The 14,068-nt window shown below is 34.1% G+C and overlaps 1 protein-coding gene across 1 annotated transcript; it reads right to left on the bottom strand.

Moving 5' to 3' along the window:
- Positions 1 to 2,355: 2,355 nt before the first annotated feature.
- LOC113726843 (ethylene-responsive transcription factor ERF035) lies at positions 2,356 to 3,560 on the bottom strand. The gene has a single exon (XM_027250737.2). It carries the CDS (start codon positions 3,503 to 3,505, stop codon positions 2,570 to 2,572), a length of 936 nt encoding a protein of 311 aa, XP_027106538.2. The 5' UTR covers positions 3,506 to 3,560; the 3' UTR covers positions 2,356 to 2,569.
- Positions 3,561 to 14,068: the final 10,508 nt, after the last annotated feature.

The following is a 14,068-nucleotide window of genomic DNA, read 5'->3' on the forward strand; positions in this document are numbered from 1 at the left end:
AAAAAAATATTCCAAACCCAAGATCCAGTATCCGGCATGCAGAAGAACACACTTTGGTGCTTTCTACCGGGTTTCGTTTGCGAGCTTCTTATTAATTAATGGAGTCTGCAAAGAGTTTCCAAAAAAATCAGAAATTCGAAATCATGAGGGACTCGAATGTAAATATGCAGAAGTACACTAATTTGGAAACAACCGGGCAAGGTACTAAATCCAAGTAATCAACTAAAAGATACTTACTGCCGATGAAAATTTTGATCGAAGTTGGTTTTTCTTGCCGCGAGAAAATCCTTCTGTTTTGGGTTTTCTAAATTCAACCACTACCTATTCTTGAAGGAGGAGGACAATCTAGATGGGGTCCTCAAGATACAACACGGTGGATCTAATAAATATTCCCGCAGCCACATAATTTTGAGAATATATATATATAGGCCCTGAGGAAGGGAGTATTTAGGACTCGACCACACATGGTCATAATATTCCACAATCTTATATCATATCCCTTTAATTTTTTTCCTATTGGATTTATCTCGCAAATTAAGCTTGTTAAATATGCCTGGACCTGCAAATTGAGCTTGTTAATTAATAACACTAATTCTCAATTAATCGAGGTTAGCCTAATAATTAGGCGTAAATATTGGTCCATAATTTTAAAGAACTTTTGGACTTACACATGGTAGATTTGGTGGGGACCAAGAGATTAGCTTTGTCTTTTCTATTGCCACTTTGCCCAATAAGCCATTGATCTGTGTCCAATGATGGTAAAATAGACTACGAAGGGGGATAGTGATGCTGAGGTCACTAATCACTCACAAAATGGTGGCTTAAACAAATGTTCCTATGGGACACAGAGTCTTTTTCTCTGTGCTTGATACTCTTTTTCTCAATAATAAAGAGACATATGCTTTTTTGTTGTACCAAATTCAATTCTACTTTCATTTTGAGATGCTGTCCCCTACTGCTTGGATGGATACGTATACATATACATATATAGTCGTAGATGAAAAAAAGGATATAATAAAAAATATACTCCATCATGTATTGACCTTTTTTTTCTTGTTCTTTTTTATGAATGGAAAAAGGAACTAATCAAAGGAAAAGGATACTTCAATATCATGATGATCAACCATGTGACAAACATCCCAATAATGAAGTGCTTCGTATGATTGTTATTTGATTCTTCTTGGGCTCTTCTACTATGTCTACACTTGGTTTTGAGATTTTTGTTCTCATTGTAAACCCTTTATCACCAATCATTAACAAAAAAGAAGAAAGGGGAAAAAAAGTGTATTTTCCCTACAACAACAACAGTAATAATAAGAGTAAATCTTATATATACTAACAGTGTATGCACCGGCCATCACTGTTAGATTCATGACATTTGTGCAAAAGTTGAGTTTCAAATTCAAATTTTGTATAATTGTCATTCATCCGACGTTAACGGTGATTAATCCTAATAATAATAATAGTTCAGAAGCCGAGTTAGGAGGAGTCTATATTGGTGGAGTTTTTGGAGTCTAAACTCCGCTTTTCAAATAACACTAATATTGTTTGAACATTTCAAACTGTTAACTACATGCTTAATTAGTAATTAAGAAAATTGTTATGGCCCTTGAGCTAGTGAATCATTGATTGGATAACTGTTGTGATCAATAGTGATGGAATTCAAGAAGTCAACTAATAAAGTCTCCATCCCCAAAATCCAATATAAAAACAAATGAAAACTTACTATCCCACTTTTATTATTACCCATTTTCTTAGAAATTTCAGTTTTATTATACATGCACTCAGCTTTATGTTTAATTTTTGAAGATCACATTTGACCCAAAAAAAAAAGAAAAAGAAAAAGAAAAAGAGATGCAGAAAATTTACCTTGAGCGTAAAAATGGAGTCCGCCATAACAGTACGAACTTCTCCGCATCAAGCATATTCTTTAGTCTAATTATTGGCCGAAAGAATGAAAGAGTAGCAAGAAATAGCCAGGTAGGTTGTGGCTGTCTAATTATAGCAAGCAAGGTTGTTAAACGAAGTCTAATCAAATAATTAGGCACCTAAACACACCATTGCTTGCACCCTCGGAATCGACAGAACCTGCCTCCATTAGCCGTTCCAAAGGAAATCGACAAGGTTTAATTAATTAGGAGCTTTGCGTGTCATTTGGACGTGTACGCTGTACATAACCAACCTCTCAATTTGATCAGTAATTTACACTATTAGCATGAATAATACAAAAAAAAAATTGTTTTTTTTTTTTAATAATGGACATGATTAATGGGGCTTGTTAGCATAAACAAAGGAAAGTAACTACTCCCATCACAATTAACAGAAAAGCAAGAAATCAAAATTGACCCGAAAGTGTAAACTAATAAGCAAACTCAATTTTTGATTTAATATGAACATGGCTTTACAGATTTTTTGGATTCTTGTTTTGCAATTAATATACAGTTGCAATTGTGACCACACAAGAAAAAGATGCAATTAATGTATTTTTTTTTTTTTAAGTTAGTGACTGTAGACAAAAGGGCAGGGGCATGAATTTTTTTTTTTTTTTTTTTTTTTAGAGCTAGCTAAGCTAGTACCACTCCCATAAGAATGGCTCTTCAAGCCGGAATACTGGCTCGGCTGCTGGAGCCGGATGCAGCTGCGGCCACCACGATGATGAACCGTGGAAGCAATTAAATCCATCCAGATGGTCTGTGGCACCTGTGACATCAAAGGAAAGATCGGGCAGGTCAAAAAATGTGTCATCAATATCATCGTCTGTGGATGGAGAATTTGATGATTCTTGCATGTTGTGCAAGGAAAAATCAGTTGATGAATGACAGTTAGTCAGCTCGGCTTGGATTGGCTCGGCTTCGGCTCCTCCGCCGTTTTCACCTGGAAATGTAGCGGCTGCAGCCTTGGCAGCGGCAGCTTGGATGTCCTTAGGTGAAGTGGTGGCGGGACGGGGAAGTTCATGAGCCAAATGAGGGAAGTTGAGATAAGCCGAGTGGCCTTTGATTGCTAGAGCTGCTACATCATGGGCTCTAGCCGCCATTTCAGCCGTGGGATATGTTCCGAGCCATATTCTTGATTTCTTCCTTGGCTCCCGAATTTCAGACACCCATTTGCCCCAGTTGCGCTTGCGAACTCCCCTGTAGGTCGGATGCTTCTCATCGTCTCCATTTTTATGCTTCTTCCTAGGCTGATTTTCATTGCCATTGATCTTCGCCACTTGTTGCAGTTCTTGAGAGCTCTCTTGGGCTTTGCCGGCTTTTGCAGTTCTAGTGGAAGTAGTGGCCTTTGTGCTTTGGTTGGAGGAGGAGGAGGACGACGAAGTTGAAGTTGTTGAAGGTGAATTTAAGGCATTGGAAGTGGTAGAAAATGAGGAGGAAGAGGAAGTGGTGGTGGTGGTGGTGGTGGTAGAAGATGAAGAAAGGTTGCTGTCGTGATTAGCTAGACTCCCAATGTTGATTTGTTTGCCCATGATTATAAGCGGGGGCGTTGTGCTTGCTGCTAAGCTAAGCATAGAGAGAAGAATGTGAGTGTTGTGGGGGTACCTAAAATAGGGAGCTTGAGGCCTCTAGGATTCTAGCACAAATTGCTGTTGATTTAAATAATGCAAAAATGAGCGAAATGAAATTTCCAAAAATTAAAAAAAAAAAAAAAAAAAGAAACGAAGGGCATGGGACCTTAGCAAAAGGGGACTACAGTTCAGCTATTCTGTAGGCCATGTGGCAATTTCATTAATTTATGGTCTTTGCCCATTTCGAGAGCATTTACTGACATGCATTTCACCGAGGCAGGATTGCAGGAACTTCTTGTTTTGGACCTCTCCTTCCTCAGCATCATCACTAGTAGCAGTGCGTAAAATTCTAACCCAAAAAAAAAAAAAACAAATGGAAATTCAGTTAGGATCCGAATCCACGCTAATCCGAAATATAAAGGACTAACCATGTTAAAAGTTGTACCATTTGATATGAATGATCAAAAATCCATGTCAATATAATGCTGTTTAGCCTTATTTTTGGCCCCGTTTAGAGTTGCACTGCGTTTACAAAGAAAAGCGCTTTTAAGTACTAAAACCATTTTTACGATTCTTGACCACTAATTTCTTGTAGTTTAAGGAGTTCAATTTTTTGATAACTTAAAAATACTTTTGTTTAAACGCACTTATGTGAGAAGCATTTCTTTATAAATTATCGCAACTCAATACTAGAGCTTTATTCGAAATGATCAAGAATTAATGTCAATAGTGCTGTTTAGGGTGCGTTTGATAAAATTGAAATTTGAAAACTAAAATCTAAATTCATTAAATTATTGAATTGTTAATTGCTAAATTTGATACATTTGAGCATATATCACATTATATGATAAGTGAATAATTTATCATGTATTTTTAGGAGTAAGATATTCAGTGCCACTTAATTAACTAAGATATTCAATTTTTTTATTATCAAATGCGTCTGAACATGTTAAGATCTGAATTTATTAAATTTAAGTGTTGAATTGTACTACGAATCATCTTAGAAACCTCTCATGAGATTTCTAACAATTTCACTCAGCTCCTTTCAGGTTTGAATAATTGCACCAACTTTCGTTCATGTAGTAAAATGATTATAATATCTTTCACTTATAAATAATTTCTACAAAAAAAAAAACCCTACAACTATAACTAAGCTTTCATTCTAAAGCAACAATTACCACACAAAATAAACTCTTATTCTCTCTCTCCAACTCTCGCTCCTACCTTCTTTCTGGTACACTTTATAATCCACTATTTTTCCATAATTGCCATCTACATAATCATCTAATACATCTCGAATCCTCATTATTATGGAAATAGACACTCTCTTCCTTTTTTTGTTTTCCTTTTTTTTTCTGTAAGTAGTATTAAATTGAAATTGTCAAATGATAAGTTGCCGGATCAGATTTGTTGTCAAACTAACTGAAAGTGAAATGGATGACGGTAATACAAAGTGTAGACAAGAAAATATAAGTGATAGCTAAAAAAGGAACATGGATTTGGGAAGGTTACGTTATTACGCCAATTGTGTAAAAAAAAAAAATTGGGATATAAAAATTGCAATCAAATTTGCCTAAAGACATGGGATATGATCTCTAGCGTTGCTTTTGGTTACTCTGTGTTAGTATTCTTGGTGGGTTAAATTATTTTAACATCAACAAGATTGCAACCCTTTAAATTGAGTTTGGAGAGTGACATTGGTCAATTCAAACAATGAATTTAGGCAAAAAAAAAAAAAAAAAAAGAGAGAGAGACTAAAGATTAGGTTGAATGCAAACTTTAATTGTGACAGTTGATTTACATGGGAAATGTTGGGAGGTATTAGTAGCCTGTCAAAATTGTGAAAATATGAAAATTAAATTGAAATGATTTATTGAATTCATTAGAGTGGTGATTATGTTGTTTATGATAGTTGCAACGGGGAGGAAATTTATTAGAGCGTTTTTCCCCCTTCTAAATAACAAAGGGATAATTTAGGATTTTTTAGAATAAATTTAGCATACTAGGTCTATATTATCATTGAAACGCTAATCATAAGGGAGGTAAGTGTAATTTTTTAAACTAGAAAGAAGCTTTCTAAAGTAGTTAGAAATCGCAAGGCAGGTTTGTGAAATTATCCCATTGTATTGTCAAATAAGGTCTTAGTCTTATTTTACGCTGTCCATGTTAACATTGTCGAGGTAACGGTACTGTGATGACGATGTGTTCTTCAAATTTCACGTGTATGCAAATTTTGGCTTCGCTTTGGGGGTAGATGATAGCCGTAGGCCCTTCATTTTGAGCCCTTTGTTTTGGCAATCTAATATGGGGTGAGGACGCTTGTGGGGTTGTTAATGCCGCCGTCCATTGGAATTTCCATCCCTCAGCGGTACACGCAATGGTCTGCATTAAATTTTGGGTTTTGGTAGGCATTCAACGGCTTTGTCAATTTCTATTTACATCAATGCACCATTAGTCGTAAAAATAGAAAGCCAATAAGTCAAAAAAAAAAAACCTTCCTCAATTCAAAACTTCGCAATCTGAGACGTACTTTTGCTTCTTATGTCTGAGTTGTCATAGCATTTCTTAAATTTTGAAGCTATTTTTTTCTTTAAAATGCTAGAAAATTAAATCTTCGAGAATTATCATGTTGAATCTAAATAACGGTAGAAGTATTTAGACGGTGCTGTCACTTCCCATGACGAGCGCTCAATATGATGCACGTTTTTACTGAGGCATTGTCGTAACGCCTTCAATTTGTTTTAGGGGAACTTTTTGGAATAGGCTAACTGTGTAGCATGATAGGAGACAGGTACATGATAACTTTTTGAAATATGCACGTTCACTAAAAAGTTATTTACATAGAAGCGTCAAAATAAGTGACCGAGTAGGTTTTGACGGATCATAATTAGGTAACGAGTATAATTGAATTAATTTATTTAAATAAATGAATATTTATTTATAGCCATTTAATAAATGGATATGGACATATCTAATTGTGAGTCACTTAAAATTTTAATTATTTTTTTTTCTATTTTTTAGCATATTATTTGACAAAAAATAGCAGTACTTTATTGTTCTTAGATTGGTAAGAAAATTCAAATTTGTTTGCTTAACGTTCACTAAAAGTTGAGTTTAAATTTATAATTATTTTTAAATTGATATAAATGGGTGAGTCGAGTTAACCCACAACCCATCAATTATATGGATTTTATTGGATACCCATTTCGACCATTTGAAAATTAATGAACTGGTTTGGGCGGGTAATTGGTGGGCGAATTTGGACGGATCAACACAATTGAATTGTGATTGACACCTCTAGTTACCGTTACCTGTGATTGACACCTCTAATTGAATTGTGAAAGAAAGAAAAAAAAAATCATAGAGAAGAGCACGAGTCTTTCCTCTTTTACTTAATTTGCTTCTTCCGGTTAATCTCCTTCATTCTTCCTCAAATCAATGCTACCATTTCTGCTTATCAGTTGGAGAAGACAAAGATACATCGAATAAAGACCGTTCAAACTAAATTTTCCATTCAACTTGTTGAATTTTAGGTGGGGTGCAAAAAAGACAAGAACACGCCTTCTTCAATTAAAAATGCATGAACGTGTGCATGCGAAAAAAAGAAGTTGGTAAATTCATCTTCGACGCAAAAAAGGGTGCTGCTGCAAAATAATTTTCATGTGGTTTTTGTCACCAAGGAAGATGACAACATTGAATCAACCCAGGCACACATGAGCCCTGACAGGGAAATAATAATAATGTACTGTGTTATCGTTGTTTTCTCTCTCTCTCTCTCGGATCTTTGTACAGTGTTTTGGTTATTGAAGACCAGGACTTATGCCGCTAGTAGTTCTTCTTCTTGTTACAATTTTCAAGAAATCTGTAAAATTATACTGTACTGCTACTACTAGTAGAGTCGGTGGATCCGGAAAACATTCTACATCCGAAATTTGTATATAGTATATAGTATATACTGCTGGGGTTACAGTACACATGGGTAACATGCTAGTGGCCCCATGCTGGTTTAAAAAGAAGGGTCGGCCTACCGAAGATTATTTGACTGTTTTTCATCGAAAAATTATGTCGTTTTTCGTAATTATATTTTTTTATTATTTTTTTTTCTCACATACATCAAATCGTTACAGTAAATTTTTCATGAAAAATACAATCCAAACACGACGCGTTTGCTGGCCAAGTAGTCAATTTGTCAAGTGATGTTTTTCTTTTTACTTCATCCCTGGCGGGGTGACACTTTGCAGAGATGGAATTGGTGGAACTTTTCCCCTTTTCCTTGAGCTATGAATCCCTCTTGTGTGGTGAATGTGATGTTGACGAGTGCTAATGAATCCACTAATAAATCAATCATGAGATTAGTGTTTAATGACTATACTACTACAATTGTGAGCGTCGATAGCGTGGCGCTTTTTCTTTTCATGGTACACTGCTACTTTCTTTTGATAGAAAGATCGGAATTTTTTTATTTATATCAGCTTCAAGAGCAGAAATAACAAAATAAGGTAGAGAGTCATTTCATGTACAAGAAATATGGAATTGATAATGCATGTTTAGTTAAAAGGCGAGCAATTTTATTGTTATTTCTAAAAAAAAAGCGGAGAAATTATGCAGGTGAGAAATGACATCTCCAATAAGAATACCAGAACGAGAATCATATGGTTCAAAACTTTCAATCATCTCGACGACGCTTTGAGAGTCAACTTCAAGAACAACCGGTTGCAGATTCATGGTACAGTTCTTTTATCAAGCAAAAATTGCTTTGATCACTCTAATTCTAATTTTCGTACAATATGTTACTGAAAAAAAAACACACACACACATTCTTATACGCTAAAATACACTAATTTTACAAGTACAAATAATTAACCTACTAATTGGAGGCATGCCGCCAATCGATGTTTTTCTTTTTACTTAATTCTTGCGTGACAATTTGCAGTTTTAGAATTGGTGGAATTTTTTTTTTTGCTTTTTTACCTCGAGAGATATTAATCCTTCTTGTTTGGTGATGCTGAGGAGTACTAATGAACCCAATAATAAACTAATCATGAGATTAGTGCAAACTTTGTTTAATCAGTGTGTTAATAATTTTCGCTTATATCATAAATATATTTTTTTCAATCACCATTTTTATCTTTTCAAATTCCAACCACTCTTTCTTCCCACATACATCATATCACATAGAGTGGTACAATATTTTTTTTTTCAAATAATTCTCTATCCAAGCGTATTACAATTGTGAAAATTTCTTTCTTGACATCATTTACTGTTATAATTAAAAACAGTTAAATCGTTTGAATTCTAATTTTCATGCAATATGTTGGTGAAAAAGACTTTCCATTATTATAAAATGCATAAATTTTTCTGGCAAAGCGGTTGACCTAGTGGATAAAGAGTTAATTTGTCAACGGTTGATTTTCGTTATACCTAATTATTGGGTGACACTTGGAAGTGTTAAGAGTTGGTGCAGCATTTTGTTTTTCTTCCATAAGATACGGTGATGTTGACGAGTAGTGATGGACCCAATAATAAGTTAATCATGGGATTAGTGCTAAACTATTTGATTGATGTGGTTTATTTGGTGGCTGGAATCATGATCCTAGTGTTTCTTTTCAATCACCAGTGAGATAAATGGACTAGCCTATGATTATTTTACTTGGCTGTCATTTAATTTCCATCAACTCAAACGTGAGCAAGGAAAGATTGTATTAGCCCTTCTAGAACTTAGCCTTCTGTTGATTCATTATTCTTTTGAGAAGAACAATCAAAAGTATACTCCTTGAGCTGTTGACACGACCAAATTGTTACTTTCAAGGCACTGATTTTCACGAGCACCCTGATCTGGACGGAACGGTTGGTGGCGGTTTTGTGTAGTTTGCACAGTATATAATTTTTTTTGCATACGACGTAACTTTATTTGGATCATGCATAATTTTAGAATAAATTTTTGTAAATTCCGCACATATTATCAAAATTGAGATACAAGAAATGATTTGAACTGTATAAATTTTTTTGATCAAATCATGATCGCGAACTGTCTGAAACGATTGTCTCTTACAACCATCCCGCCCCTCCTCCTCCGATGGAGACACCTCGTCTAAAATTTATTCTTGTAAAAGTTAAAAAGTAGTGCCCACCACCTATACATAGAGACAAGTTAGGTATTAGGGTAAAATACTTTAAAAAGTAAAAGTAACTCAAAAAGTGTGAAGTAATGAAGTCTTATCGAGCATTAATGACCAGAAGTCGTTTGATCAAATAATATAGGAGTTCTATTTAATTTGCATTACCATTTAGTTGGGAGAATAGTAGGATTTTATTTTAAATTTTTTTTCTAATAAGAGAGGGATGTAATTTATGAAACAGGAAAGGGGCAGGAATTCAGAACTGCAGGACCTCTACCTAAGAGAACAATAGGTTTGGTCTGATGGAAAATTACTAAGTTATTTTTTCACCAAATTTTTGCACTATAAAAAGGAAAAACAAAATCAGCTCTAGTCACCTATGAGAACTTTTTTAGAGATTCTAGAGAGAGGGGGTTTGCGTTGTATGATAAGCGAGAAAAGAGCATATGAATTGCGAAGTTTTGAATTCAAAACCTCATACTTGAAAAAAGAAATTCTCTTCTTATTAGTTTATGAATTGCTATTATTTATAGGAGTTTGCCATATATTTAATCCAAGAACTGGCGGACCTATAAAAACATAATCGTCACTTGATTACTTGTGAGCATAACGGTAAGTTGATCCTCGCCTGCGATTAATTTATGGTAGACTTGGAATTTTTTTAGAGTCAAAAGCTTAACTTCTGTATTACATTTTTCTTTAGACATCTCTTCTTCCTTTTTCTTTTTCCTTTTCTCTTCCTTTCCCTTTAGACATCTTTTGACAGATAAAAAGGTACAACAATATATATTGTCTTGTACGTCGTATCTTATCAAATTTTATGAGAAATTTGGTGCCTTACATTGTCTTGTAGGTCATATCTTATCAAATTTGTGAGAAATGTGTGTTTGGGTTGCAATTTTCTAAAGAAAAATTGCTATATTTTTCGTGGACACATTTTCCGATCACCTTTTTACCTTGCATTGATCAAATCGCTACAGTAATTTTTTCATAAAAAGTCTAAATGTAGAAAAATACAATCCAAACAAAACTAGATGTCTTGTACATGTGGTTGGGGCCCAAATATCGTAGATGGGTCTCTTTAATTTGTTCAACTAATTAAACTTTTGTCCCAGTTTTTGCATCCAAAAGACTTCACCTTGAGTGTTTTAGCTGAAAAATAATTCTGAGACTTCAACTGCACCAAATTAATATGGCTCTTCACTTTGCATTCCTCCACATTTATTAATTTATACACACTGCTAAATCATAAACTTTCCACCCATGCAATCTCCACTCCCAACTAGATTTTTTTTTTTTTTTTTCATTTTCCTGAACTAGACCTTTACCACTTAGTAAGTTTTTTTTTTACATTGTCAGTGTGCATTTTTTTTTTAAACTAGCCGGTTTAAATCATTGTCACATAATATAAATTCAAATCATGGAAAACAAATCACTACACTACATCATTATTAGTGTATAAAAATTTAATCCCTTTAACTTTTATCCCGTTATGATGATCTTGACAGTGTCTCTGTTTTTTAATTCTTCATATTCGGTGTCAACGCATTTTTGTCTCCAAAATCAGCTGGCTATTTGAAAATGTATAGTATCCTTGTAAATTGAGCAAGTCAGAGGGGAAAATTGATCGGGCCGAAGCATGAAGAACTAAATTGGAACAAGTCCAAGAGGATAAATCTTCAAAACCTGCGACTATCCACAGCTTGATCAACCCAACAATGGCAATTATTGGAGTGTCAATATATCCCAATTAATGGGGTGTCCCAAATAAATAAGGTGCTGTCCCAATTCTGTCATGTTCCAACTTCCAAATCTGCTATAAATATCCCCTTTTTTCTAGGGCAATAAGCCTCGCACTTGTCATTCTGTGATGCATCTTGTGTGGTCCTTTCAGCTAGAGAATGCAACAATTAGCCCCTACTTCTTTCTTCTCTTGTCTTGAGTTTGTACAGCCATATATATATACATTCATTCACTAATGGTACTTAGAATAGACTAAAAACACCGTTAAACTTTTCCTATTTTATTCACTTTAATTACTAGTAAACTGGGAATCTCTCCCATGCTGCGTTGCAAGAGCTATTGAGTATTAATCCATTCCTAGGAAACATATCTTTCAAAGTTGGAATTTAATGCCACTATTTTATCTAACAATGACCCTTTTTTCTTTTCTTTGACTCTTCTTAGCCGGGTAAAACTAAGGTACTACTAGTAGGCCAAAGCATAAATGCCAGCGTTGGATGGGTTCTTATTTGCCAAAAGAAAAAACAAAATGTACTATATCATTGCAATTTCAATACGTACCTTTTTAATATTTCACCAATAGCACGTTACGAAAAATGTCACAGTAATTTTTTTTTTTTTTTAAAGTCGTTCTAAATAATCTACTATTCAAACACCTAGTTAATTAATGAAGCTTAGAGGGCATCCCTAAACATTTTGCGACTTGGAAGGTAAAAACTGATCAACTCTGCTGGTAACTAGACCTGAAATTAGCATGTATAAACATGCCCATGAGATTGTTTTGAACTCTTGCTTTGAGTTGGTGCCAAGCACTAAATAGAATGATTTGTGTCCAGCAGTTTTTGATTTGATATCAGGGAGGAATAACTCCATTTCCCCCATGTATACTCACCTGCATTGCAATTTGCAAAGAAGAGTACTTTCCAAAATGGGGTCCTTAGTGGTTGGGATAAAATAAGAGTGGGCATGCATGGGACTTTGCTGTCTCATGCACCTAAATTATGGGTGTTGCAAGTCCCCACCGCAGCAGTGCTGTACCTTTCTTGAAATTTGCTTCTAACGAAGGCTGTGACATCAATGTAACCACTGGTATTTAAGGCCTTGTGTAATGCAAGGACCTTCCTCATTTAAATACAAAACCTAACTTGGGGCCTCTATCTTTCATATCTAATGTTAATTGATTGTGAGTTGAACAGTTGACCCCTTAAATTCCAAGCCCAAAAAACTAAGGGACAAACCACTTGTTGCCAAGATATGCCATTCATTCTCCACATTTCCTTTTCCAGCAAATTGGTACTGGCAAACACAAAATATATATATATATATATATATATATATATATATATATATATATATAAGCCTAAAAATAATTGAGGACATTAAAGTTTTTTTATGACGTTAAGATATATGGATACTATATTTGTATCCATGATCAATGTATTTTTTTTTCGTTTTTGTACAAACAAGTTTAGATCATGCTAATTCATTATAACCCAGCAAGGATTTCAAGGAACTTGCATATATATATATATATATATATAACTTATAGCAAAGCTTGGCATATGAATTGCAATCAACTTTACTTGTGTATAAGAATGATAAACATGCATATAAAAACATGGATTAATCTTTTCTACACTGTCAGCGTTGGATAAATGACAACTATGCAAAATTTAAATTTGAAACACATATCATGAATCAAACGATGATAGTGTATACACTGTCAGTGTATATAAGATTTACTTTATAAGTATATGTATGTGTATATAAATACTACTCTATCGGATTGATAAACATATAAATCGATAAAGGCTTGACTAATACCGATAGAGATTTTTAATTTCGATTAGCAAATCGTCAACTTGGTCCCCAAGTAATTATCAAACCTCTGCATAGAATTTTACTTTCAAACCCCAAACTTTTCTCTGTATGCGCCAATTAGCTATTAGTTTATCTTCATGGAAGTCTACACTACTGGATAGTGTAATCTGGCAAAAGTCAAAAGAGTGAGATGGGAAGAAAAAGCTACTTCCTATAATTTTCAAACGATTTTACTTTACTAGGGAAACGACGGGAAGCAATTGGCATGCCATAAAGAATATTTTGTGCTTTGCGATGAATTGAAGAAAATCTACGACGTTAAGAATGCTCTAATAGATTTTCTGTGTTGTCTGTATGTCAAATCATACCCATTTGACTGTTTGGAATGGGTAAATTAGTGCTGACATGAGCAATATCACCTCGTCCGCAGGATTATTTTATCCCATGAACAGGGGATTAATTCGAGTAGTTGTAATGTTTCATTTCTATGTATAAAATATAACCCCTACTAATTCTATTAAAAATTTTAACTAATGTGTTTCCATTCATTATTTAAAATTTTTTTACTAATTTACCCCTGTTAATTTATATAAATTTTTTGATTAATTTGCCCCTACTAACATCATAATAAAAGGACTAAATTGCCCTTGGATTAAATTGCCCTTATTAACCTTTGGATAGAAGATTATTTGGGATAATTTTTTGAAAAAAAAAAGTACCGTAGCATTTTTTTAATGTGATGTATGTAAGATAAAAATGTGGTTGAAATATATATATTTATTATGTAATCAGACAAATTTTTGTAAATAACTAGCTATCCAAACACGTCTTATTTTCTCAACCAAATTCTACATAAATACACAATCCTATTAGTTGAGTTTTG

This window comes from Coffea arabica, chromosome 2c (genome assembly GCF_036785885.1).
Source record: "Coffea arabica cultivar ET-39 chromosome 2c, Coffea Arabica ET-39 HiFi, whole genome shotgun sequence".
Lineage (NCBI taxonomy): Eukaryota > Viridiplantae > Streptophyta > Magnoliopsida > Gentianales > Rubiaceae > Coffea > Coffea arabica.